General features: G+C 44.7%; 1 protein-coding gene across 1 annotated transcript in view; it reads left to right on the forward strand.

Annotated features, from left to right (window-relative positions):
- Positions 1-24,862, forward strand: part of ncanb (neurocan b) — a 167,750-nt gene that overhangs the window by 34,870 nt on the left and 108,018 nt on the right. The window contains exons 3-5 of the mRNA XM_031786172.1: positions 16,354-16,577; positions 16,884-17,052; positions 23,081-23,255. Of these exons, the coding sequence (XP_031642032.1) occupies positions 16,354-16,577; positions 16,884-17,052; positions 23,081-23,255 (568 nt within the window). The remainder of the gene's footprint in view (positions 1-16,353; positions 16,578-16,883; positions 17,053-23,080; positions 23,256-24,862) is intronic.

Consider the following 24,862-nt stretch of genomic DNA (forward strand, 5'->3'; position numbering starts at 1 on the left):
GATTAAAACTGTTCTTGGTAGCACTACCCTTTGGAGGGTTGCAGTTTATGGAGGATGGCTTAGGCACACACACACACACACACACACTTCCGTCATCCCTATAGGGCTGGGACTGTTGGCAGGTCCTCACAGCTTAGGGACGAGGGGATTGATTCCATTCATTTTATCTCACTATAAATACTGGAGCTGGACTTTTAGTAGAGGCAAATGATGAGGCATTTAGGGCAGGGAAGACAACAAATCTCCCAGCTCCATTTATCCTGCAGTACTTAGCTCTTGAGTCACAGTCTCTGGAAAAACAGGAAAATTCGCTAATCTCCCATGCTGAGATTTATATTTAGAGTTTTTTTTGCTGCATCACTTGTTAAATATTCATGTGACTTGTTCATATCCACTTTGATGCTTAAAACAACAAACTCAGCTGCATTTTGACAACTTAATACCATGCTAATACCGCTCAAAAATCTGTGTGTATTCATTAGTGCACACCGTAGCAAAATGGTTTGCAACAGAAAATGTTTCTTGGCAACGAAAATGAGCGTCTCTTATTGAACAAGTTCAGATTGGTCCCTCCCTATTATGGCCATCTGCTTCCATTTGGTTAGTGAATATACCTCTGGTGAGAAACTGAATATATAGACACAGTCCTGTGTCTCAATATTGTATCCACATACTGTACAATGAGCCCTATAGTATGTCATAGGCAGATATCGAATGTATCCTGACCTATGATTTGCCTCAGTGAATCCCAGCCTGGTCTCAGAACAAAACGTATTATATATATAGTACCAGACAAAAGTTTGGACACACCTACTCACTCATGGGTTTTTCTTTATATTTACTATTTTCTACATTGTAGAATAATAGTGAAGACATCAGAACTATGAAAAAACACATATGATAGAATCATGTAGTAACCAAAACATCAAATAAAATGTATTTATATAGCCCTTCTTACATCAGCTGATATATCAAAGTGCTGTATAGAAACCCAGCCTAAAACCCCAAACAGCAAGAAATGCAGGTGTAGAAGCACGGTGGCTAGGAAAAACTCCCTAGAAAGGCCAAAACCTAGGAAGAAACCTAGAGAGGAACCAGGCTATGAGGGGTGGCCAGTCCTCCTCTGGCTGTGCCGGGTGGAGATTATAACAGAACATGGCCAAGATGTTCAAATGTTCATAAATGACCAGCATGGTCGAATAATAGTAATCACAGTGAACAGGTCAGGGTTCCATAGCCGCAAGCAGAACAGTTGAAACTGGAGCAGCAGCAAAAGTGTTTAAAAAATATATTATGATTTGTTCAAGTGTCTCCGGAAAATATTCAGACCCCTTGGCTTTTTCCACATTTTGTTACGTTAGAGCCCTATTATAAAATGTATAAAATTACACACAATACACACAATACAAAGTGAAAACAGTTTTTCTTTTATGTTTGCAAATGTATTAAAAACAAAAAACAGACATACCTTATTTACGTAATGTGAGCGGACCAAGTAATCTAAAGCTGGAAGGTGGAATAAACGTGTCAGGAGTAGCTTTTCTTGATTGAACACAGTTCTCTATTGAGGGCATTTGGTCAACACAAACACTCCAACATAATCAATGAAAATCTCCCAAGGAAAAACATACATCTTCTTCTCCAGATGAAACAGGAACACAATGCGATTGATCATCCTTGAGATGTTTCTTCAACCTGATTGGAATCCACCTGTGGTAAATTCAATTGATTGGACATGATTTGGAAAGGCACACACCTGTCTATATAAGGTCCCACAGATGACAGTGCATGTCAGAGAAAAAAACCAAGCCATGAGGTCTAAGGAATTGTCCGTAGAGCTCCAAGACAGGATTGTGTCGAGGCACAAATCTGGGGAAAGGTACCAAAACATTGGAACCACCAAGACTCTTCCTAGAGCTGGCCACCTGGCCAAACTGAGCAATCGGGGCCTTGGTCAGGGAGGTGACCAAGAACCCGGTGATCACTCTGACAGAGCTCCAGAGTTCCTCTGTGGAAATGGGAGAACCTTCCAGAAGGACAACCATCTCTGCAGCACTCCACCAATCAGGCCTTTATGGTAGAGTGGCCAGATGGATGCCAATCCTCAGTAAAAGGCACATGACAGTCCGCTTGGAGTTTGCTTAAAGGCACCTAAAGGACTCTCAGACCATGAGAAAGAAGATTCTCTGGTCTGATGAAACCAAGATTGAACTCTTTGGCCCGGACTTGATCCCGATCTAACATCTCTGGAAAGACCTGAAAATAGCTGTGCAGCAACACTCACCATCCAATCTGACAGAGAAACTCGCTAAATGCATGTGTGCCAAGCTTGTAGCATCATACCCAAGAAGATTCAAAGCTGTAATCACTGCCAAAGGTGATTAAACAAAGTGCTAAGTAAAGGGTCTGAATACTTATGTAAATGTGATATTTCCGGTTTAAGTTTTTGTAAAAAAAACAATTTCATCCATTTCAGAATAAGACTGTAACGTATCAAAATGTGGAAAATGTCAAGTTGTCTGAATGCTTTCAGAATACACTGTATGTATCAGTGATTATTAAGAAGTGAGTATAGACAATTGCCACTGAGAAATAAGTGGGTATACAGCGTATATCCTCCACTACACCACTGTGTATAATTGGTTTGTATGTGTGGGGCTTTATCTGAAATTGTTCTTTACAGAGTCAGGTATATTTGTCCAGGCCTCAATTGTTCCTTGGTTAGCACCATTCATTCTCACTGTTGATAATTCTGATGGTATAACTTCTAACAGTAACTGTATCCCCTGGTTAAATGGGAAAGAGTGCGGCGGTTCTGCCTGCCAGGAATAATCATCTCTGATTGATTGAGATATTCATTATGTAACATAATAGATGGAAATCATTCAATATATAAATTCTAAATTAATTTTGTAACCTTTCCCCAGAAGCATTTCATATTTTTCTGCAGTGGGCTAAATCAGGGTCACACAGAGTCATTCTTGATAGTCTTAAACAAATCTACTTTGAAACAAAAGTAGTCATTGAAGAATCCCTACTGTAACATATCATACTAATGTGAGTGTCCCAGGTTTAGTAAAATATTGTATGTTTTAAGATATTCAAATATAATACTATCCATACCAAACTTTAATTTGTATTTCCAGACACTAGCATTTCACCCCATCCTACACAGAGCTCTGTGACAATTTTCTTTAACTAAGCAAGTCAGTTAAGAACAAATTCTTATTTACAATGACAGCCTACCCCAGCCAAACAAGGACAACACTGGGGCAATTGTGCTCCACCCTATAGGACTCCCCATCATAGCCAGATGTGACACAGCCTGGATTTGAACCAGGGACTGTAGTGACATCTTTTGCACTGAAATGCAGTGTCTTAGACCGCTGCACCACTCGAGAGCCGAATCAATGATGAAGGGTTGTAAGACTTCAGCTACTGACTTCAGCTACTGACTTCAGCTACAGACTTCAGCTACAGACTTCAGCTACAGACTTCAGCTACAGACTTCAGCTACAGACTTCAGCTACAGACTTCAGCTACTGACTTCAGCTACTGACTTCAGCTACTGACTTCAGCTACTGACTTCAGCTACTGACTTCAGCTACTGACTTCAGCTTGCCTCGAGAAAAAATGCAGTGTGCACGAACAACCAAAAAAACCTTTGCCGAAAACCAAAACTAACAAAAACTTCACCAAATGTTGTCAAATATTCACAAAACTGTTCCAAAATGTTTTGGCTGGGAAACCTTAGGGGACAAAGAGAACAGTTAAGAGTCGGGTCCAATTTCATTGGAAAAAAGTCTCCTTGGTGTTAAATACAGTCTGTGAACACACTTAAAATGTATAAATTTATGGTTGGGATTACGGAATGCCAAGGTCATATTTTTCCATGTTCAGTTCCAGTTAAAGGGTTGTTCAGTTGCAATTAGATCTGTGGGCCAAACTGTTTTAATGGCTAGCTCAGAATATTAGCTTTCCAAAAGTTGTTTATATATTATAGAGATCATTCCTTTTGGGAACTTAGATCATTTATTTATTAATTGAATGGTTTGGTAGTTGGGTTTCCCAAGGGACTCCATAGGCCAGCAAAGCTGACTTATATTGTAAATATAGAAGAAAGGAGATGCCTGATAATGTGTTTCTATCTTTCAAATCTTGGAATGTTCTCAAACCATTATGTCCGTGATATCTGTAAGGGTACAGATTCCACATCTGGCCCATAGAGGGGATGCAAAAGGCCACACTCCAGATCGCAAGCAATTATTGTGAAATATTGGAGTATGGGCCATTTTGATTCCCAGTTACATTGTTTTACAATTTTGTGGCAAATAGAAATTATGTGCGCAATAATAGCACCAAAGCATAGTTTACATTGTTTAAGGGATACATTAGTGAACACCTCTTGCAGGGCAATAGGAGACACCATATTTCTCTATATACTTAGGCAGGGGGCAAAATAATAATGTCTAAACCGATTTTAGGATGGGGAGAAATGCTAGTGCCTGGAAATACAATATAAAGTTTGGTGCAGGAAGTATTATATTTTAATATTTTAAAACATAATATTTTACTAAATCAGGGACACTCAAATGTGTTTGGATACTAGTTTACTTCAGGCAACAATGAAAGGAGAGTGGTTGGTAGGGTGTATAACGTGAACGTCTAGCAGCACAGCGGTTGTGTGTTCAAAGCTCCTCACTGACAACTTTAGAATTCTAGCTAACTACTTACTACTTTTTTAGCTACTTAGCATGTTTGCTAACCCTTCCCTTAACCCTAACTCTAACCTTAACCTTACTCCTAAACCTAACCTTAACACAAATCTTAACCCTAACGTAACGTAGGATATCATCCTAAAGCAGTCGAACGTAGCATATCTTACTAAAGCAGACAAACGTAATATATCATACTAAACCGGTCAAATACGATCAAGATGGACACCATTCTGTGTGTATTTTATTACACAACCTCTATTACAGTGGTAGCCTAATGTAACGTAACCTCTCTCCCTCACCCTCCATTTGGCAAATCTGAACATAACTCTGTCCTCCGTATTTCTGCTTACAAGCAAAAAGTTTAACAAGAAGTACCAGTGATGCGCACAATACAGAAGTGGTCCAATGAAGCGGATGCCAAACTACAGGACTGTTTTGCTGGAACAGACTGGAATGGCATTGAGGACTTTACCACATCAGTCACCTGCTTCATTAATAAGTGCATTGACGATGTCGTACCCACAGGGACTGTACGTACAGTCCCAGTCCCAGAATAGTGAAGGCATCAAAACTATGAAATAACACATATGGAATCATGTAGTAACAAAAGAAGGGTTAAACAAATTAAAATATATTTCATATTTTAGATCCTTCAAAGTAGCCACCCTTTGCGATGATGACAGCTTTTCACATTCTAGGAATTCTCGAAACTAGCTTCATGAGGAATGCTTTCCCAACTGTCTTGAAGGAGTTCCCACATATGTTGAGCACCTGTTGGCTGCTTTTCCTTCACTCTGAGGTCGGGTGATTGCGGAGGACAGGTCATCTGATGCATCACTCCATCACTCTCCTTGGTCAAATAGCCCTTACACAGCCTGGAGTTGTGTTTTGGGTCATTGTCCTGTTGAAAAACAAATGATACTCCCACTAAGTGCAAACCAGATGGGATGTCGTATCGCTGCAGAATGCTGTGGTAGCCATGCTGGTTAAGTGTGCCTTGAATTCTAAATAAATCACTGACAGTGTCACCAGCAAAGCATCATCCGTTCATCTACTCTGCGTCTCACAAAGACACGGCGATTGGAACCAAAAGTCTCAAGATTGGAATCATCAGACCAAAGGTGTTTCTTGGCCCAAGCAAGTCTCTTCTTCTTATTGGTGCCCTTTAATAGTGGTTTCTTTGCAGCAATTCCACCATGAAGCCCTGATTCACGCAGTCTCCTCTGAACAGTTGATGTTGAGATGTGTCTGTTGAACACTACGAAGCATTTATTTGGGCTGCAATCTGAGGTGCAGTTAACTCCAATGAACTTATCCTCTGCAGCAGAGGTGACTCTGAGTCTTCTTTTCCTGTGGCGGTCCTCATGAGAGCCAGTTTCATCATAGCGCTTGATGGTTTTTGCAACTGAACTTGAAGAAACTTTTAAAGTTCTTGCAATTTTCTGGATTGACTGACCTTCATGTCTTAAAGTAATGATGGCTACTTTGAAGGATCTAAAATATAAAATATATTTGGATTTGTTTAACACTACTACATGATTACATGATTATTACATGATTCCATATGTGTTATTTCATAGTTTTGATGTCTTCACTATTATTCTACTGTACAATGTAGAAAAGTGGGTGTGTCCAAACTTTTGACCGGTACTGTACATATCGCAACCAGATGCCATGGACTACAGGCAACATCTGCACTGTGCTAAAGGCTAGAGCTGCCGCTTTCAAGGAGCGGGACACTAATCCAGGCGCTTATAAGAAATCCAGTTACGCCCTCTGACAAACTATCAAACAGGCAAAGCATCAATATTGGACTAAGATCGAATCCTACTACACTGGCTTTGACGCTCATCTGATGTGGCAGGGCTTGCTAACTATCACAGATTACAAAGGGAAATCCAGCCGAGAGCTGCCATGTGACATGAGCCTACCAGACGAGTTAAATGCCTTCTATGCTCGCTTCAAGGCTAGCAACACTCAACCATGTGTGACAGCACCAGCTGTTATGGATGACTGTATGATCACGCTCTCTGTAGCCGATGTGAGAAAAGTTACAAATGGATAACCAGGATGCGTACTCAGAGCATGCTGGCCACCTGGCAAGTGTCTTCACTGACATTTTCAACCTCTTCCTGACCCAGTCTGTTATACCTACATGTTTCAAGCAAACCACGATAGTCCATGTGTCCAATAACGGCAAGGTAACCTGTCTAAATGACTATAGCCCCGTAGTGCTCACATTTGTAGCTTTGAAAGGCTGGTCATGACTCACATCAACGCCATCATCCCAGAAACCCTGGACCCACTCCAATTTGCATACCGCCCCAACGGATCCACAATCTCTATTGCACTCATTGACTACAGCTCAGCGTTCAGCACCATAGTGCCCTCCAAGATCATCACTAAGCTAAGGACTCTGGTGCTGAACACCTCCCTCTGCAATTGAATCCTGGACTTCCTGATGGTCGCCCCCAGGTGGTGAGGGTGGGCAACAATACATCTGCCACGCAGGCCCTCAACAAGGGGGCATCTCAGGGGTCTGTGTTCAGTCGCCTTCTGTATTCCCTGTTCACCCACGACTGCATGGCCGCGCACTACTCCAACACCATCATTAAATTTGCAGATGACACAACAACGGTAGGCCTGATCATCGATGACGATGAGACAGTCTTTAGGGAGGAGGTCAGATATTACACAAGTATAAACACCATGGGACCACGCAGCCGTCATACCGCTCAGGAAGGAGATGCGTTCTGTCTCCTAGAGATGAATGTACCTTGGTTGGAAATGCGCAAAACAATCCCATAAAAACAGCAAAGGACCTTGTGAAGATGCTGGAGGAAACAGGTACAAAAGTATCTATATTCACAGTAAAACAAGTCCTATATCGACATAAACTGAAAGGCCACTCAACAAGGAAGAAGGCACTGCTCCAAAACCGCCATGAATATCCAGACTACGGTTTGCAACTGCACATGGGGACAAAGATCGTACTTTTTGGAGAAATGTCCTCTGGTCTGATGAAACAAAAATAAGTCAGGAAGTTAAAGCTTGGTCGCAAATGGGTCTTCCAAATGGACAATGACCGCAAGCATACTTCCAAATTTAAGGACAACAAAGTCAAGGTATTGGACTGGCCATCACAAAGCCCTGACCTCAATCCTATAGAACATTTGTGGGCAGAACTGAAAAAGCGTGTTTGAGCAAGGAGGCCTACAAACCTGACTCGGTTACATCAGCTCTGTCAGGAGGAATGGGTCAAAATTCACCCAACTTATTGTGGGAAGCTTGTGGAAGGCTACCTGAAACATTTGACCCAAGTTAAGCAATTTAAAGGCAATGCTACCAAATACAAATGTGATGAAAGAAATAAAAGCTGAACTAAATCAGTCTCTCTACTATTATTCTGACATTTCACATTCTAAAAATAAAGTGGTGATCCTAACTGAGCTAAGACAAGGAATTTATACTGGGATTAAATGTCAGGAATTGTGAAAAACTGAGAAAACTTCCAAATTCAACTGTTATTAGCCTCTTTATGTTTTTTCTTATGTTACTATTTTTACCCTCTGACTACGTGTCAGTGCGTGTTTCTCTCTCATTCTCCTTGAGAACACTTCGGCAGGTCTGAGATCATGAGCTTTCAGGGAGTAGTCTCTCCCTGCAGACAACAGCTGATCCTGGACCGGTCCTACTCAGAGAGTCTTATCTGGCCAGTGCAGTGGTCTGCAGGGGCTGGAGTAGCTGTGTACACACACTCACAGATTCCACACGAGAGACCCAGGATAATGGTAAAACCTGCGCACACACACATGTACACACACACACACACACACACACCAGGTTCCTATCAGGAGGGAGCCTAGACCAAAGCCCCTACGTGCTCCCTCTATGCCCCCTGTACCCGCCTGTCTCCCAGCTCCGTCTGCTGCCATCTGCACGCCATTGTTCTGCCTTATGTCAAGATAAACAGCCGAGCATTGTGAGGCATGAGGAACACTAAGGCTTGTAGGCCTGTGACTCAGCAAGCTACTCCCTCAGCACGAGAGACGTGATTGGAGCAGATTGAGTGTTTTTGTGTGTGTGTACATGCGTTCATGGGTGTAATGGCAGTTATTGTAGTTGTAATAGCCTGCATGTTATGTATCCCAAGAAGCCCAGCGGTCACACATAGCATAAGCACAATAAACTACCTCCCTTGAGTCATATGCCCAATTTCTTACTGACATGCATGAGCCTCTATGTCTGTCGTGTAAACAAGATGCATTCTACCCCTCTACTGTGGAGAGGGTCTTTTTGAAGACGTCCCTCTTCTGCACCACCCCCTTTTCTAACTTCCTCCTTTTCGGGTGAGTGAATATGGAAATTGGTGATGAAGGGAGACAGAGGGAGGCAGGGGAGCAGTGGGCACAGATGGGTGGCTCGCATTAACAGCTCCTCTAGTGAATGTGTTTGTTCGACGGGTCAGAGATGAGGACGGGGGGAACTGGGCCCTGTGCCATTTCAGATAAATGTATCATTACGCCACACAGGGCGCGGGCATTAGTCACGCCAGCAGCCTCCGAGTGGCACTAAACCGACGTGTGGCGGGATGGGACAGGGAGGGACAGGGCAGGAGCTGGGACAGGGCTGGAACAGGGATGAGACAGGACGGGGCTTGGACGGGGATGGGACAGGGCTGAGACAGGGCTGGGACAGGGATGAGACAGGGCTGGGACAGGGATGAGACAGGGGTGGGACAGGGGTGAGACAGGGCGGAGACAGGGCTGAGACAGGGCTGGGACAGGGATGAGACAGGGATGGGACAGGGATGAGACAGGGCTGGGACAGGGCTGAGACAGGGCTGGGACAGGGCTGAGACAGGGCTGAGACTTGGCTGGGACAGGGATGAGACAGGGCTGAGACGGGGCTGGGACAGGGCTGGGACAGGGCTGAGACGGGGCTGGGACAGGGATGAGACAGGGCTGAGACATGGCTGGGACAGGGATGAGACAGGGCTGGGACAGGGCTGAGACAGGGCTGGGACAGGGATGAGACAGGGCTGAGACAGGGCTCAGACGCAGGCCCCTATCCCCGGTTATGGCTATTATTCATATCTAGAAGTGGGGGAGAGGAGAAGAGGAAGGGGAATGGGTCCCGGAGAGATGATTTTATACGAGAGAGTCCCAGCACGGGAATGTCATTCCAAGCCCATGTGTGGTGCCTGTCTGTGGGAGGCCCGCTGTGCATTCGCTACAGCATACAAACACAAACACAAACACACACACACACACGCGCACACACGCACAAACACACACACTAGCTTAATCTACTGTCAGACGGGCAGCTCTGACTGCAGGAGAGATGGCAGGCCGGAGGAGTGGGATGGAGGGATGAAGGAGTGGAGCGGAGGGGGTTGAAAAGCTGTGGTTTTCTGTCAAAAAGCTACTCCCCCTTATTCCATTTAGATTACAAATTTACAGACCTGCCATGATAGCAGACTACCCCTACACAACAGTAACACGTACACAGAGCTCTGTGTTAGCTACTATAAGTGGAGAGGTTATGTGTTTGGCCATTGAAAGAGCAGGTTGACTTAATTGTCATGAATCTTGCCGTGTAAGCAGACTGAGCGATTTCCGCTAGCTGGGACAGCTGCAAAGTTAGAATCTGTAAAAATGAAAAACTTGCTTTTTAGTCAGAATGTAAGGTTAGGCATTAGGGTTAGCATGGGGGTTAAGGTTAGGGCTAGATTTACCATTGCTGTGCCAGTTGGTGACCACTCTGCAAAGCTGCCTCCAGGGCAAGATTCATGACAATAAATTCCAAACTACACTGAAAGACAGAGGATGTGGTTTTCCCTAAAACCCCACCTCCCTGTCTCAGCTTGTGGTGTCTCTGTTGCCATGGTTATCATTAGGGCTGATTTAGGAGGAGTTAGCATCTGCAAGATAACAGCTTCAACATCCCTCTCTCTCTACTCTCTTTAATTTCTCTCTGTATCTCTCCTCTCTCTCTCTCTTCCCTCTCGCTCGCCTCTCTCCTCACTCTCTTGTTCAAATACTTGTCCTTGTATGTATTGTAGATAGATCCAGGCATTTATATATAAAAAGACACAGCCTTCTAATAGAACAGATAAACATTTTTGTTAGCACATTCTAAATCAGAACTCGCGGCTGCCTCTATCACACAAAGTTCATGGTAAGCAGCATTAGAGAGTTCAAAAGGTAGTCGCGCTCTAACCAAGCCGAGATGCAAAGATGATATACTTAACTGAATCCATGCTGGAAAGAATACAAAGGGTGACAAGGCAAGGTGCTAAAGATAAAACAAAGAAGAGCATACGTTTCCGCCTTATGCCTTCATCAGTGCTGTACAAAGGTGTGAGAGCACCGTGTCAACTTTATACACATCGGCCACCTTTCTTTTAAGCCAGAGCGCAAACTCTCATACTGGCCCTCCAGTTACCCCGAGTATAACTTCAGCATCGCTTTCATCCTGACAAACTGCTCTTGAGCAAAACATTGTGATCTCGACACCTGACACAGAGAGAGAGAGAGAGAGAGAGAGAGAGAGAGAGAGAGAGAGAGAGAGAGAGAGAGAGAGCTCAGACAGAAGATGTTTCTTGATTTATGACAACGCAAATACCAGACACATCGCTAGTCAATGCCAATGACACACTTGATCAGCTCAGAGCCAGGTGGCTGGTCTAATAGAAGACAATGGGGCCTTTATCATTGAAAAGCCCATTACAGGTAAGACCGGGCGGAGAGGGAGAGAAAAGAGAGGTGTCGGCCATTGTGCACTTATAACTGTGGAAGAACGCATTAACAGGCTCTCTCTGCTCGAGGCAGATAAAGGCTTCTTTCTGCCTGCAGTTGATAATTTCCTGCTGCTCAAAAAAAGGAAGATGACAAATGTGACCAAGTTGACAATCACATAGGTCAGAAAGTCCTGTTGTGTGATTGAGCACAAGAAGAGAGACATGTTCCTGTCTCCCCGCCTCAGGCTCTCGTTCGCTCTTGCTCTTTCTTCACTCAGTGCTCTTTTGCCTCGCCTCTTCCTTCGCAGGTTAGGCAGTCTTTGATTGGGCCTCATTTAGATGAAAAAGTCAAATGAAAAACAGGCGGATTTCCAAACAAAGGAGGGTCTCAATGGGGTTCTGCTTGTAAAAACATTTCCATCTAAATGCAGATTTGGTATATCTATTAGGATGGGGGCCACAGCACTTACATTCATTATTTAACCATGTGGGAATAGAGCCATTTTGTATCGTGGGCCTCCGCTTTAAACAGTCATTTGGATTTTTAACAAGTGTATCTGCAATTGATTTTGTGTCACAAATTGTTGCAGTCGGTGTAGAAAACGAAATACAATCTGGGAAAGGGAAGAGAAACTAAAAACACATTTGTACAAAGCAAGGTTGACAGAAGGAGAACAGTGGTTACAACTTGACTTAATTCACTGCACATTTGTTTGGGTGCGGTGGGAACACGGCCAACACAATGGTAATGTGGATCACCATACAGCTGCTTGGCCACGTGGAAAGTGGAACAGGGTTTTGGCAAACACTGCCATGCCTCATGATTATACAGTTGAAGCATTATCGGTGCTTCTCAGCTTAAACATACATTTGGCTGTTTTACATTTTCCCCAGCTACAGGAGAGGTGGCCCAGAAATTGCAGCGTGATAGTCCTTGGGGACTGTGTGTATGTGTGTGTGTGTCTGTGTGTGCAATAAACACACTGATGAGTACCACATTCCCGTGGGAAGTAGAGAAAAGGGAGGAGAAGAGTGTGTGTGTGTCTCCTCAGACCTGCTGACTCACTCCACTCACTCTTATGCTGCCAGAGTAGAGACACTTTCGAGAGAAAATGAGTGTGTGTGCGTGGACATGCATATGTGTGATTTACATTACTCCATTTCCCTTCTATAAATCACACGGTCTATTCTCGCTTCCTCCTTCATTCTCGCTTCCTCCTTCCTTCTCGCTTCCTCATCCTTCTCGCTTCCTCCTTTCTTTCCTTCCTCCCTTTGCCATCCTCACCATCATGTTCTGAGCAGAGTGCCAACCCCAAACCTCTTTTTACTGCGTTACTCCCCTCTGAGGAAATTGGGCTGCTGCTACTAAGTGAGCAAAGTTCAGAAGTTCCCCCATTTTCCCTGACAGACTGAAACACAATACATTCTGTACTCAGAGGACGGTCTCATATGTCACACGGAGAAACTGTACCTACCGGAACATTCTGTTTCAGGAACCGAGAATGCCCCGAATGACATTACTGATATGATCAATTGCCTTCAGTGCCACAGAAATCTATGGAAATTCCTTATAACCTCGTAGACTTTGTAACATACCGGTAATCAAATCTGTCTCATAGGTGATATGGTTTAAAGCCACTTCTGCAGCACACAGCCACACAAAGATGCACAGTATAAAACCTGTAGTTCACAAAGTTCTGTTTCCAGCTCGTGTTTGATATTCCCTAGCCCCATTAAACGCCCCTTTTTGAAAAGAGGCGACCATGTTTCCCCTCACAGGTCACAGCTCTTTAGGCAGGTGGAGCATCACTTGAGTGTGCTGAGAGAAAACAGCCTTTTTAAGCACGAATCACCTTTCATGCCGTCGGAGGCAGCGCCAGCGACACGGTTTTACAAATAGATCAGCGAGGTGAGGGAGTCAAACACAGCACCGTGGGCGTCTCGGAGTGTTCAGCATGTCACACACAGACAGATGGAGAGGAGCCCTCTGTGTGTTGATGTTAAGCTCTTCGCCAAGTGGCAGTCAGCCTCTTAGGAAGCCACGGGTAAAGCATATAAAGCATGTAGCAACGAGCGCTGACAGCTATTCACACGTCTCGTCTGCTATTTGTGTGCTCTGGCGTGCTCAAAGACACAATAAACCATCAGACAGAAAATGATATATTCCCACAAAAGCTTGCGCGTGTGTATGAGTAGCATATGTGTATTCAGTGTGCCATGAATAATGAATGAGAGATGAGATGTTCTCAAGCAGGGGTTGGGGCTGAATGCCAGGCCAAGGGTAACTGTTGGGCTATGAGGGGAGGGTACACACATACGCACACAACTCTTATCCATCTGGCATTGGGCATAATTCAATGTGAATTGAAAATGAGGCAACAGAGGCCAAATTGAATTGCCGTCACAGACTGAATGTAATGAAATTGCTAGCTGATGCCGAGCGAAAACATCAAGCCAGGTTTCAGAAAAGGAAAACGGAAGAAAAATAGATTGTGTCAGAAGAATGAAGAGAGGCAAAAATAAAAAGCTTTTGGCCTGGAGAGAGAAAAGCACAAAGGCGTGTCTGTGATGATCTCGGGAAGCATCGCTCTTCCAATCAGCTACTTAATTACTGTGGAGAAAAGCCAGGAGAGACACGTTCCACCAGCGGCGCGACGCCACAACCCTGCTCCGCCGCACTTTACATGAATCTCATCAGATGAAATAGGAACGGGGAGCGAGTCGACGCTGCAGGTGTAGAGGAAACGAATAGTAATGAAAATAAATCAATACCCTCATTTCCCCGTACTTCCTACCATCAACCACTGCCTTCAGTTCTCTCTCTCTTTCTTTCCTTCCGTCTCTCATTCATAACAGCGTGACACTAGCAGTCTATGTGTCCCCCCTGCTGCCAGGGCAATCGAGAAAGAAATAAGAGGGTTTTAGTATATGCATTTCTCCCCTGGTTCCACTCAAACGATACAGCCTATCTGACAGATCTCAATGCTATTATTAATTAATGCTCCTATAAGAGAGGTCCCACAGTGAGTGTTTTGCTGATTGAGCGTTTTTATAATAAGGAGGGCTTTTAAGTCTGGGGGAGAGTGTGTGTGTGCCCGTATTCCCTGCTGGCCTTCCCAGGCACTGGCGGCTGATGTTGTCGATACCTCCACATCCCAACACACTCCCACGTAACTTAATGTCTTTGGGCTTGGATTGGTCTCAGGAGGAGCAGGGGAGGGAGGAGGAGTGGAGGGATGGAGGGTGGAGGATTGGAGGGGTGGAGGGAGGAGGAGTGGAGGGGTGGAGGGAGGAGGAGTGGAGGGGTGGAGGGAGGAGGGGTGGAGGGAGGAGGAGTGGAGGGAGGAGGAGTGGAGGGGTGGAGGGAGGAGGAGTGGAGGGGTAGAGGGAGGAGGAGTGGAGGGGTGGAGGGAGGAGGAGTGGAGGGGTGGAGTGTGGAGGGGTGGAGGGAGGAGGAGTGAAGGGGTGGAGGGAGGAGTGGAGTAGAGAAAAAAAGCCAGTAGCTTCCAATGTTAACCTCATTTATAATAAGGTGAAAGGTATGAACGGATAGAGATACAGTCTATATCTCTATCCTACGGGACTGTAGAGCAGGGGTCTCCAACGTGTAGATTGCAAGTCACAACTAGCTTAGCGCCCAGCTATGTTTAGTTCGCCAATCAATTCTGAATGTACATGCCTTTTTTGACGTGTTCCATCGCATACTGTCATAAACATAAAGCTCCCGGCTACAATCCAATCAAAGCCACATAGTCATTATCCCACCCTTGGTTAACCACTGTTGGCTTAAATAGCCAAATGCAACACAATATCTTCAAAATCATTTCCAGCAATATTGCCCGTCTGTCTTCTTTGTGCCCGCATTTGTTTATCACTTGAATGTAGCTAGTTAGCAATGCTAAGACTTTCCCCCAAAACCTTCTCAATTACATGTTATCTGCAAAGTAGGCTTACCTAGCAGAATTATATCATGATTATTTGTATCAATTGGGAGGTGATGGTTATGCAAACTCTGTCATGCCATGTTCTGCAGCAGTAGCCCTAACAGCAGAAACACCTCTAGGCCGACCCAGTCTTCTCTTGCTAGATGTGCAATTAAAGGCAATTTACACCAAAAAAAATCTAAATGTGTTAGTTTTTATTCCAGACCCTAAAAATGGTCTTCCGGTGTGATTTAAGTATTGACATGGACTCAGAACATAAATATGAATTGTTTCTCTGTGAATAATTGTAATATTGAGAGTAAAAAACTGAATTCAGGAAAATACTAAATATGATTTTTCGGGCACCCCCTTAGAGTTCTTTATGAACCATTATTTTACCACTTATATTGACAGAAAACACATATCTTGTACACGAAGCACCAGGGGAAGAGTTGCAGGGTAAAGGAGAAGAGAAGAATGTGCTTATTTGAAGAAGAAAAAAACAATAGTATTTCGCAACATAGTTCATTTTCTAAAAGTAGCTCTTGTGCTAGAAAAGGTTGGAGACCCCTGCTGGGACCAATAATCAAGGACCAATAATAAATCAGATAGGATAGAGATTATCCTCTTGTGTTATACTTTACAATTGCAGGACTGATTGAACAAGAGCAACAATAGATACACAGGAATCGATCCCCACCTTTCTCCATGCCAAAGAACATATAATGTGATAGTATTGTATATCAGTGATCCCCTTCCAGCCCAGTACAGACCCAGTACAGACCCAGTACACACCCAGTACACACCTGACCCAGCTGAACCAGGTCTTGAGACGTGGATAAAAAAGCAGCTGTATCATGCCATAGTAGACCTAGTATCCATTTCCAGTGTTTTTGTCTGACACTGTAGACCTGATTGTGTATCTCTCCTCCTCCTCCTCCTCTTCCTCCTCGTCCTCTCCCCTCCCCAGGCCTGGTGTGGTCAGACCCGGTGGTGAACATGAGGAAGGTGACCCACCAGAGGGTGAGGGAGCAGCTGGCCAACACCGTCCTCCTGCCCTGTGTCTTCACCCTGCGCCCCACCCCTACCCACGAGCCCCCCCGCATCAAGTGGACCAAGGTGTGGGGCCAGAGGGGCGACGATGGTCGGCAGAGGGAACAGTCCATCCTGGTCGCCAAGTACAACGTGGTCAAGGTAAAGATTGACTGAGTGAGAAGAATACAAAATGTTGGTTTTATGTGTATGGAGAGTGTGTTGGCCGTCTATCCAGTACTGTGCAGTACTATATGTACTGCACAATCATTTCTTCTTTCTATGAAAATAAGATTAAATACATTTCCTCTCACTGTTTTTCTGCTGCCAACTATAATAATTGGACCAGCAAACATTTAGTGGAATGTCCTTTTTCTTTTTCATTGCCATCTTTGTTGTGCTTCATATTGTATGCTTAATTTTGATCTAATTGTGTGTTCATAACTGTAATGTCTTTTCGTGGTTTAGGTTAAGAAGGCATTCCAGGGGCGTGTCACCCTGCCCGGTTACCAGGACAACCGTTACAACGCCAGCCTGGCGCTCAGCGGTCTGCGCTCCAGTGACTCGGGCATGTACCGCTGTGAGGTGGTGGTGGGCATCAACGACGAACAGGACACCGTGCCCCTGGAGGTTACAGGTAATACTGACCCCTGCTACACTCATTACACCTGAGTCGTGTTCAATAGGCTCCAAACAGGAAGTAAACGTAACAAAACAGGGAGGGACAAGCTGGTCCAATAAGAAATGCCCATTTACATTGTCCATTGCAAAACGCTTGAAAGTGTTTTGTCCCTAATGAGCACGACCCTGACTGTAGCTCTAACTGGCATTGCTAATGGAATTATTATATAATTATATAATGTTTACTGTGTGGGAATGTCTGGTCCGGGGAACGTGACAACCTGTGCCAACTGGACCGAGTAATAGATTGTTGACCCTGTCGCTTAGGTCTGTTTCATGCCATGAAAGCAAATAGACCTAATGAGAAAATTAAGTGTTGTTATCTGATGTTACGTTGAGGTCTCTGGGCTGTAGTTTATGTTCAACCCACCCACTTCTGTGAGGTCCTTTGGATATTATATGCCATATCAGCTAATAGTATCATAGTAATTACCAAATGAACATTTTTCTGATTTTTCCAGGTCACTTGCTGTTTTTAATAAATGCTTATTAAAGTAATGACTTAAGGGAAGTGGCACTCTGCTCTCTGCATTGGCTTTGCAGTGCTGCTCTGTACTCACCTAGATCTACACAATGCTGCCAGCAGTCAGCTGATCTTCAGCTCCACATTACACCCAGTAGCCTCATTCACTCACCCACATACTGTACACTAGCTCCATGGGCTCCCAGTGCGAATAGCACAGATATAGCACTACGCTATTATTACACGATATAACCACTGTGTGTGTGTTCCTGTGTGTGTGGGAATGTTTACATGCCTGTGTGTGTGTGTGTGTGTGTGTGTGTGTGACAGTGGCTCTCTCTCAATGATTATGACATCAAGCAGTGTGTTTTTTCCCCATCGACTACTCCTCTCTCTCTCTATTCTCTCCATGATAGCACTTCATTGCTCCTGTAGATACCCCTGGCTCGGTGCTCAGGAAACCCTGTCCCCACTCCCAGCCAATCGATTAGCACGCCATAAAACCCCCTTCAGAAAGAGAAACCCATTACCGGTTGGTCCGTCTAAGGGCCCACCAAACATTCTCCCGGGCTTAGCGTTAATTACAAGTCACGCTACATTGCAGAGCCCCCAATACTAACTCCTGCAAGTGTTTAATATACACAGAGTATACAAAACATTAAGGACACCTTCTCTTTCCATGACATAGAGTGACCAGGTGAATCCAGGTGAAAGCTGTGATCCCTTATTGATGAATCTTGTTAAATCCACTTCAATCACTGTAGATGAAAGGGAGGAGACAGGTTAAAGTAGGATTTTTAAACCTTGAGGCAACTGAGCCATGTGTATCTGTGCCATACAGAAGGTGAATGGACAAGACAAAAGATTTAAGTGAACGGGGTATGGTAGTAGGTGCCAGGTTTTCACGCTCATCAGTTTCCCGTGTGTATCAAGAATGGGCCATCGCCAAAAGGACATCAAGCCAACTTGACACCACTGTGGGAAGCGTTGGAGTCAACATCCCTGTGGAACGCTTTCAACTCATTGTAGAGTCCATGCCCGACGAATTGAGGCTGTTCTGAGGGCAAAGGGGGGAGGGGGGAAAGGGTGCAACTCAATGCTAGTGTCACGCTGGTATAAAGGATTTTGGAGACAGGTGCAGGAATACACAATAGTTTAAAAAAATAAAAACACATATACAAAAACACTGGGCTGTACCCAAACAAAAGAGCGAGGGTAAACCTCGGTGAAAGACACGGGACGATACCCGTAATACACAATATATAAAGCACACAGCATAACAGCTGCACCAATGCATAGGTACTCACACCACCAACGGACATGGGAACAATCATCGACAGGACAATGGTGAACGAAGGGCACACTTATACAATTACTAATCAATGGGAATAGGGACCAGGTGTGCGTAATGAAAGTTCCGGGGGGATCCGTGACGATTAGGAAGGTGTCCTTAATGTTTTGTACACTCAGTGTATTAATTAGCAAGGTATTGATACTGCCCGGCCATATCAATATCATATTAATTCTGGACAGCCGGGATTGTCTTGTTTGTGTGTGTTCTAAACCCTGGTTAGGTTCTCTCTCTGTCCATTCGGCCCATATTGCATGGTCAATTGTCTGTCTCTCCAATTAGAGCCCAGACATTGATCCTCGCTGTCAGCCTCAGTCATGAGATACAGTATGTCAGGTCGGCTTAAGTGGGGATCCACAAATAGACATATCTACACACAGGTGATAATCTCTGCAATGTAGGTCTATTAGCCTGGTGGGTAGGAGCTTTGGGCCAGTAGCCCCCCACACCTCTATGATTCAGAGGGGTTGAGTTAAATGCAGAAGACACATTTCAGTTGAATGCATTCAGTTGTACAACTGACTAGGCATCCCCCTTTCAGGTTTTCCGCACAGGCAGGACTGTATTAGTGTTGTATACTGTGTTGCAACAAGGGCATCACTCAATTATCTACATCTTTCTCAGTATCTGTGCTCTCCTGTTATCTTCAGAGACTGGAGCAGAATGGTGTGCTCAGAGCATGTGCAGACCAGCTGGCTGGAGTGTTTATGGACTTATTCAATCTCTTCCTATCCCAGGCTATTGGCCCCACTTGCTTTAAGATGTCCACAATTGTTCCTGTACCCAAGAAAGTACAGGGAGGAGGTGAGAGCCCTAGTGGCGTAGTGCCAGGAAAATAACCTTACCCAATGTCAACAAAATGGATGGAGCTGATGGTGGACTTCAGGAAACAGCAGAGAGAGCACGCCCCATCCACATCGACAGGGCAGCAGTGGAGGGGGTGAAAAGCTTCAAGTTCCTCGGCGTGCACATCACTGACAACCTGAAATGGTCCATCCACACAGACAGGGTGGTGAAGAAGGCACAACAGCAACATCGCCTCTTCAACCTCAGGAGGATAAAACATGTTGGCTTGGCCCCTAAGACCCTCGCCCTAAAACTTCTACAGATGCACCATTGAGAGCATCCTGTCGGCTGTATCAACACCTGGTAGGGCAATTGCACCGTCCGCAACTGCAGGGCTCTCCAGAGGGTGGCGCGTCAGCCCAACGCATCATCGGGGGCACATTGCCTGCCCTCCAGGCCAAGAAGATCATCAAGGACCTCAGCGACCCGAGCCACGGCCTGTTCACCCAGCTACCATCTGGAGGGAGAAGACAGTACAGGTGCGTCAAAGATGGAAAACAGCTTCTAACTCTAGGCCATCAGATTGTTAAATAGTCACCCTCTGATTGGCACACATACACAATCCATGTCTCAATTGTCTTGCGTTAAAACTCCTTCTTTAACCTGTCTCCTCCCCTTCATCTACACTGACTGAAGTGACATCAATAAGGGATCATAGCTTTCCCCTGGATTCACCTGGTCAGTCTATGTTCTCAATGTTGTGTAGACTCAACATATTTGAGTCAACTGGAGGTGTACCTGTGGATGTATTTCAAGGCCTACCTTCAAACTCAGTGCCCTTTTGCTTGACATCATGGGAAAATCAAAAGAAATCAGCCCCCTAAAAAAATTGTAGACCTCCACAAGTCTGGTTTATCCTTGGGAGCAATTTCCAGATGCCTGAAGGTACCACGTTCATCTGTAAAAACAATAGTATGCAAGTATAAACACCATGGGACCACGCAGCTGTCATACCGCTCAGGAAGGAGACGCGTTCTGTCTCCTAGAGATGAGCGTACTTTGGTGCAAAAAACAACAGCAAAGGACCTTGTGAAGATGCTGGATGAAACAGGTACAAAAGTATCTATATCCAGAGTAAAACAAATCCTATATCGACATAACCTGAAAGGCCGCTCAGCAAGGAAAAGCCACTGTTCCAAAACCACCATAAAAGCCAGACTACGGTTTGCAACTGCACATGGAGACAAAGATCGCACTTTTTGGAGAAATGTCCTCTGGTCTGATGAAACAAAAATAGAACTGTTTGGCCATAATGACCATCGCTGTGTTTGGAGGAAAAGGGAGAGGCTTGCAAGTCGAAGAACACCATCCCAACTGTGAAGCACGGGGGTGGCAGCATCATGTTGTGGGGGTGCTTTGCTGCAGGAGGTACTGGTGCACTTCACAGAATAGATGGCATCATGAGGATGGAAAATGATGTGGATATATTGAAGCAACATCTCAAGACGTCAGTCAGGAAGTTAAAGCCTGGTCACAAATGGGTCTTCCAAATGGACAAACGGCATACTTCCAAAGTTGTTGCAAAATGGCTTCAGGACAACAAAGTCAAGGTATCGGAGTGGCCATCACAAAGCCCTGTCCTCAATCCTATAGAAATGTTGAAAAAGCATGTGCGAGCAAGGAGGCCTGCAAACCTGACTCAATCACAACAGCTCTGTCAGGAGGAATGGGCCAAAATTCAACCAACTTATTGTGGGAAGCTTGTGGAAGGCTAACCGAAACATTTGACCCAAGTTAAACAATTTAAAGGCAATGCTACCAAATACTAATTGAGTGTATGTAAACTTCTGGCCCACTGGGAATGTGATGAAAGAAATAAAAGCTGAACTAAATCATTCTCCCTACTATTATTCTGACATGACACATTCTTAAAATAAAGTGGTGATCTTAACTGACCTAAGACAGGGAATGTTTACTTGGATTAAATGTCAGGAATTGTGAGTTTAACTGAGTTTAAATGTATTTGGCTAAGGTGTATGTAAATTTCCAACTTCAACTGTATGTGGATATACATTCCGGGACTCTGGCATTGCTCATTCTGCTATTTGTTTTATTTACGTGTATTGTTTTTTATTGTTAGGTTTTACTGCACTGTTGGAGCTAGAAACATTTTGCTGAAACCTGCGATAACATTTGCAAAATATGCGTACGCGACAGCGGCGGTCAGTGCCGCTTAAGAGGAGGGAGGATGATAGTGTAGTTTTATCTATAATGTATAACCTTTTAAATGTTTGGATGGATGGTCCTCACCTTCCTCCTCTGAGGAGCCTCCACTGGTATGTGACCAACAACATTTGATTTGCATGTCTTATGGCTTGGTGGAAATAGAGAGTGTGTGGTAGTTGTGGTGCTCATCAGAAACCTATTAGTCTCCCAAACGTCAGAACGGAAGCAGATAGCATCTCTGTGTTTGGCCTGGCTCCTAGCCTCAGAGGGAAGGAGCCCTAAACAGAGACCCTGGGAGAAGAGAAATGAAAAGCCAGGGAGTATACAGTACAGCATTATATGGAAACAGGATGGAGGGCTGTAGCTGTGTGGGTGTGTGTGAGTGTGTGCTTTAACGCGTATAAGTGTGGGTGTGTCTGTCATACCACAGGGATACCGGCTCATTTCTGAGGCTAGCCTGCAGCATGATTGCTCAAATTGGCCCTGCGCCCCGAGGAGTTTCTGTCATTATGCTGCACAAAGCATCAGAAGATAAAGGAACCCATGTTTGGAGCTGTATCCCAGCCTCCCTGTCTACAGGCTTTCATGTAGTGGGCTCCGCTGGGGTTTGATGTGTGAATTTCAGGCCGAGGTGGCCCCACATGCGGGGGAGGTTAGTGATGCTAGCTTGGTGGGGAAATATGAGATGGACACTTCAAAAGCAATTCCCTTCCCATTTCTCAGCACAGTGGAGAGGAATCCTGGCCATTCGCAGGTCAGGGAATGAGCGCATGGGACTCATCTCTCATTCCTTTGTTTCCTCTTTCTCACTTCTCATTCTCTATCTATCTCTCTTTTACTATCTCTCTCAAATCCCTGTTTCTTTTTTGGATATGATATGGTATTGCTGTGGACTGTAAGCTAAAGCAGTAAAGCAAACATGGTTGCTGTTTGTCATCCACTGTATCCAAGGACAAGATCTCTCCCCTAAAGATAAGCCAGTCTGATGCAAATGAAGTTTGAGCTGTTTTTCAACTTCCTGTGCAGATACAGATATTTTGAAGTACATGGTATTGCAGGTTTCGAGCCGTGTGTCTGTGCGAGTACAAGCGTGTGTCCATGTCTCCATATTATCCCGGCGTTGCCCTACGTGTTTTCACCTCTGCATCATCTCCTCAGGTGTGTTGTTCCACTACCGTGCCCCCCACGACCGCTACGCCCTGTCCTTCCCCGACGCCCAGAGGGTGTGTCTGGAGAACTCGGCTGTCATCGCCACGCCTGCTCAGCTCCAGGCCACCTTTGCCGACGGGTATGACAACTGTGATGCCGGCTGGCTCTCTGACCAGAGCGTGAGGTAAGGGCAAAAACGACCGGGCATGAAGCTTGACACAGCAAAATACACCACAGCATGGCCACTATCCTTATAGACAGGCACGTGCACAGATAGGGCTCTACCTGTGCAGAACACATGCCCTTTTTTGTCCTTACAGTCTCCAAAGTGCTCAATTGGGTGGTGGTATAATTTCCCGCCCCAAAAATGATATAAATGGTTTGTCATAGTTCGGAACAGAGATTGTGTGCGCCCGGTATCCAAACATGGATTGAGAGATGTGGTCACTGGATCGAGTGTGTGTAGCTAGCTACCTAGTGTAATGAAACAGACAGGGAGCAGGTCTCGAACCCTCAACCTTCTAGCCCGAAGTCCAGTGCACTATCAAACGTGCCCCAACAGCATGCTCAAGCGGCAGAGTCGATATCCGCGCTTATAAACCCAGGGTTGTTATATTAGTTGAAACATCAAAAGAAATGCCACAACAGCATTTAGCGTAGCACCCCGTATTATTGGCACATTCAACAGCTTTTAAGAAATATATTACCTTCAACCGTGTTATCTTGTGATCAAGCCATCAATGTTTTGGGATTATTGGTGTCTTAAAAATATTAGCTAACAGGTTAGCAATTGGCATGTTGGCATATCAGTGGAAATATTAATACTATCAGGGGTTTAGCAAAAAAAAATCTGTCGCGTATTATCGGCATACGGTTCCCATTATGGTTCCCATTTTGTTCAATTACAAGATATATCTGTATCATTTTTTGCAAAAAAAAGGAGACCCCCAACCTCGTATCCGAAGTGCTTACTAGGGGAAAGGGGGATACCTAGTCAGTTGTACAACTGAATGCATTCAACTGAAATGTGTCTTCCGCATTTAACCCTCTGAATCAGAGAGGTGCGGGGGGCTGCCTTAATCAACAGGGAACAGTGGGTTAACTGCCTTGCTCAGGGGCAGAATGGCAGATTTTTACCTTGTCATCTCGGGGATTCAATCCAGCAACCTTTCAGTTACTGGCCCAACGCTCTAACCACCAGGCTAGATAGTTGACTAACATTAGTTGGCCAGCCTTCTGGTTAAAAAATATATACTTGCTTGAAATCCGTTAAAAAGTAAAAAGTTGGATATTAACTGATGTGTGGTCTGTCGCGCAGTCAAATTTCATCGGTGGTCAGGTAGCTACGAGGGTGTCTTTAGTCGCAAAATTTAACGTTATTTTCCAGGCAATTTAAATGTTGAGCTCGAGAGGATTTCATCCTTTAACTGCTAGAGAGTGTCCGATGTTGGGAGAAGATTTGCTAGCATTGTATAAATTGTTTACTTATGATACTTATCTGCTGCAACAATGCAAAGCAATATCTCTGACGAGTAAGTGTCAGAGGTAATACATCTTTATGAAGAGTGGCAAAGTACATGTTTACTTCAGACTAACAAAAAATTACAAGGCTTTGCTAGGCAACTCGCTTTCATAAAATTACTCTGTGGCCCAAATAAGGAACCAAGGAATGAAATGACTTTCAGAAAGTAAGGTATGCAAAGATTTTTGACCCCAGTGGTCCCCTCATGAACTTCTGAATCTCTCATATCAAAGGATGTAATTGCTTGTTTACATTTCAGAGGCTAGCTC

The sequence above is a fragment of the Oncorhynchus kisutch genome, linkage group LG13 (genome assembly GCF_002021735.2).
Source record: "Oncorhynchus kisutch isolate 150728-3 linkage group LG13, Okis_V2, whole genome shotgun sequence".
NCBI lineage: Eukaryota > Metazoa > Chordata > Actinopteri > Salmoniformes > Salmonidae > Oncorhynchus > Oncorhynchus kisutch.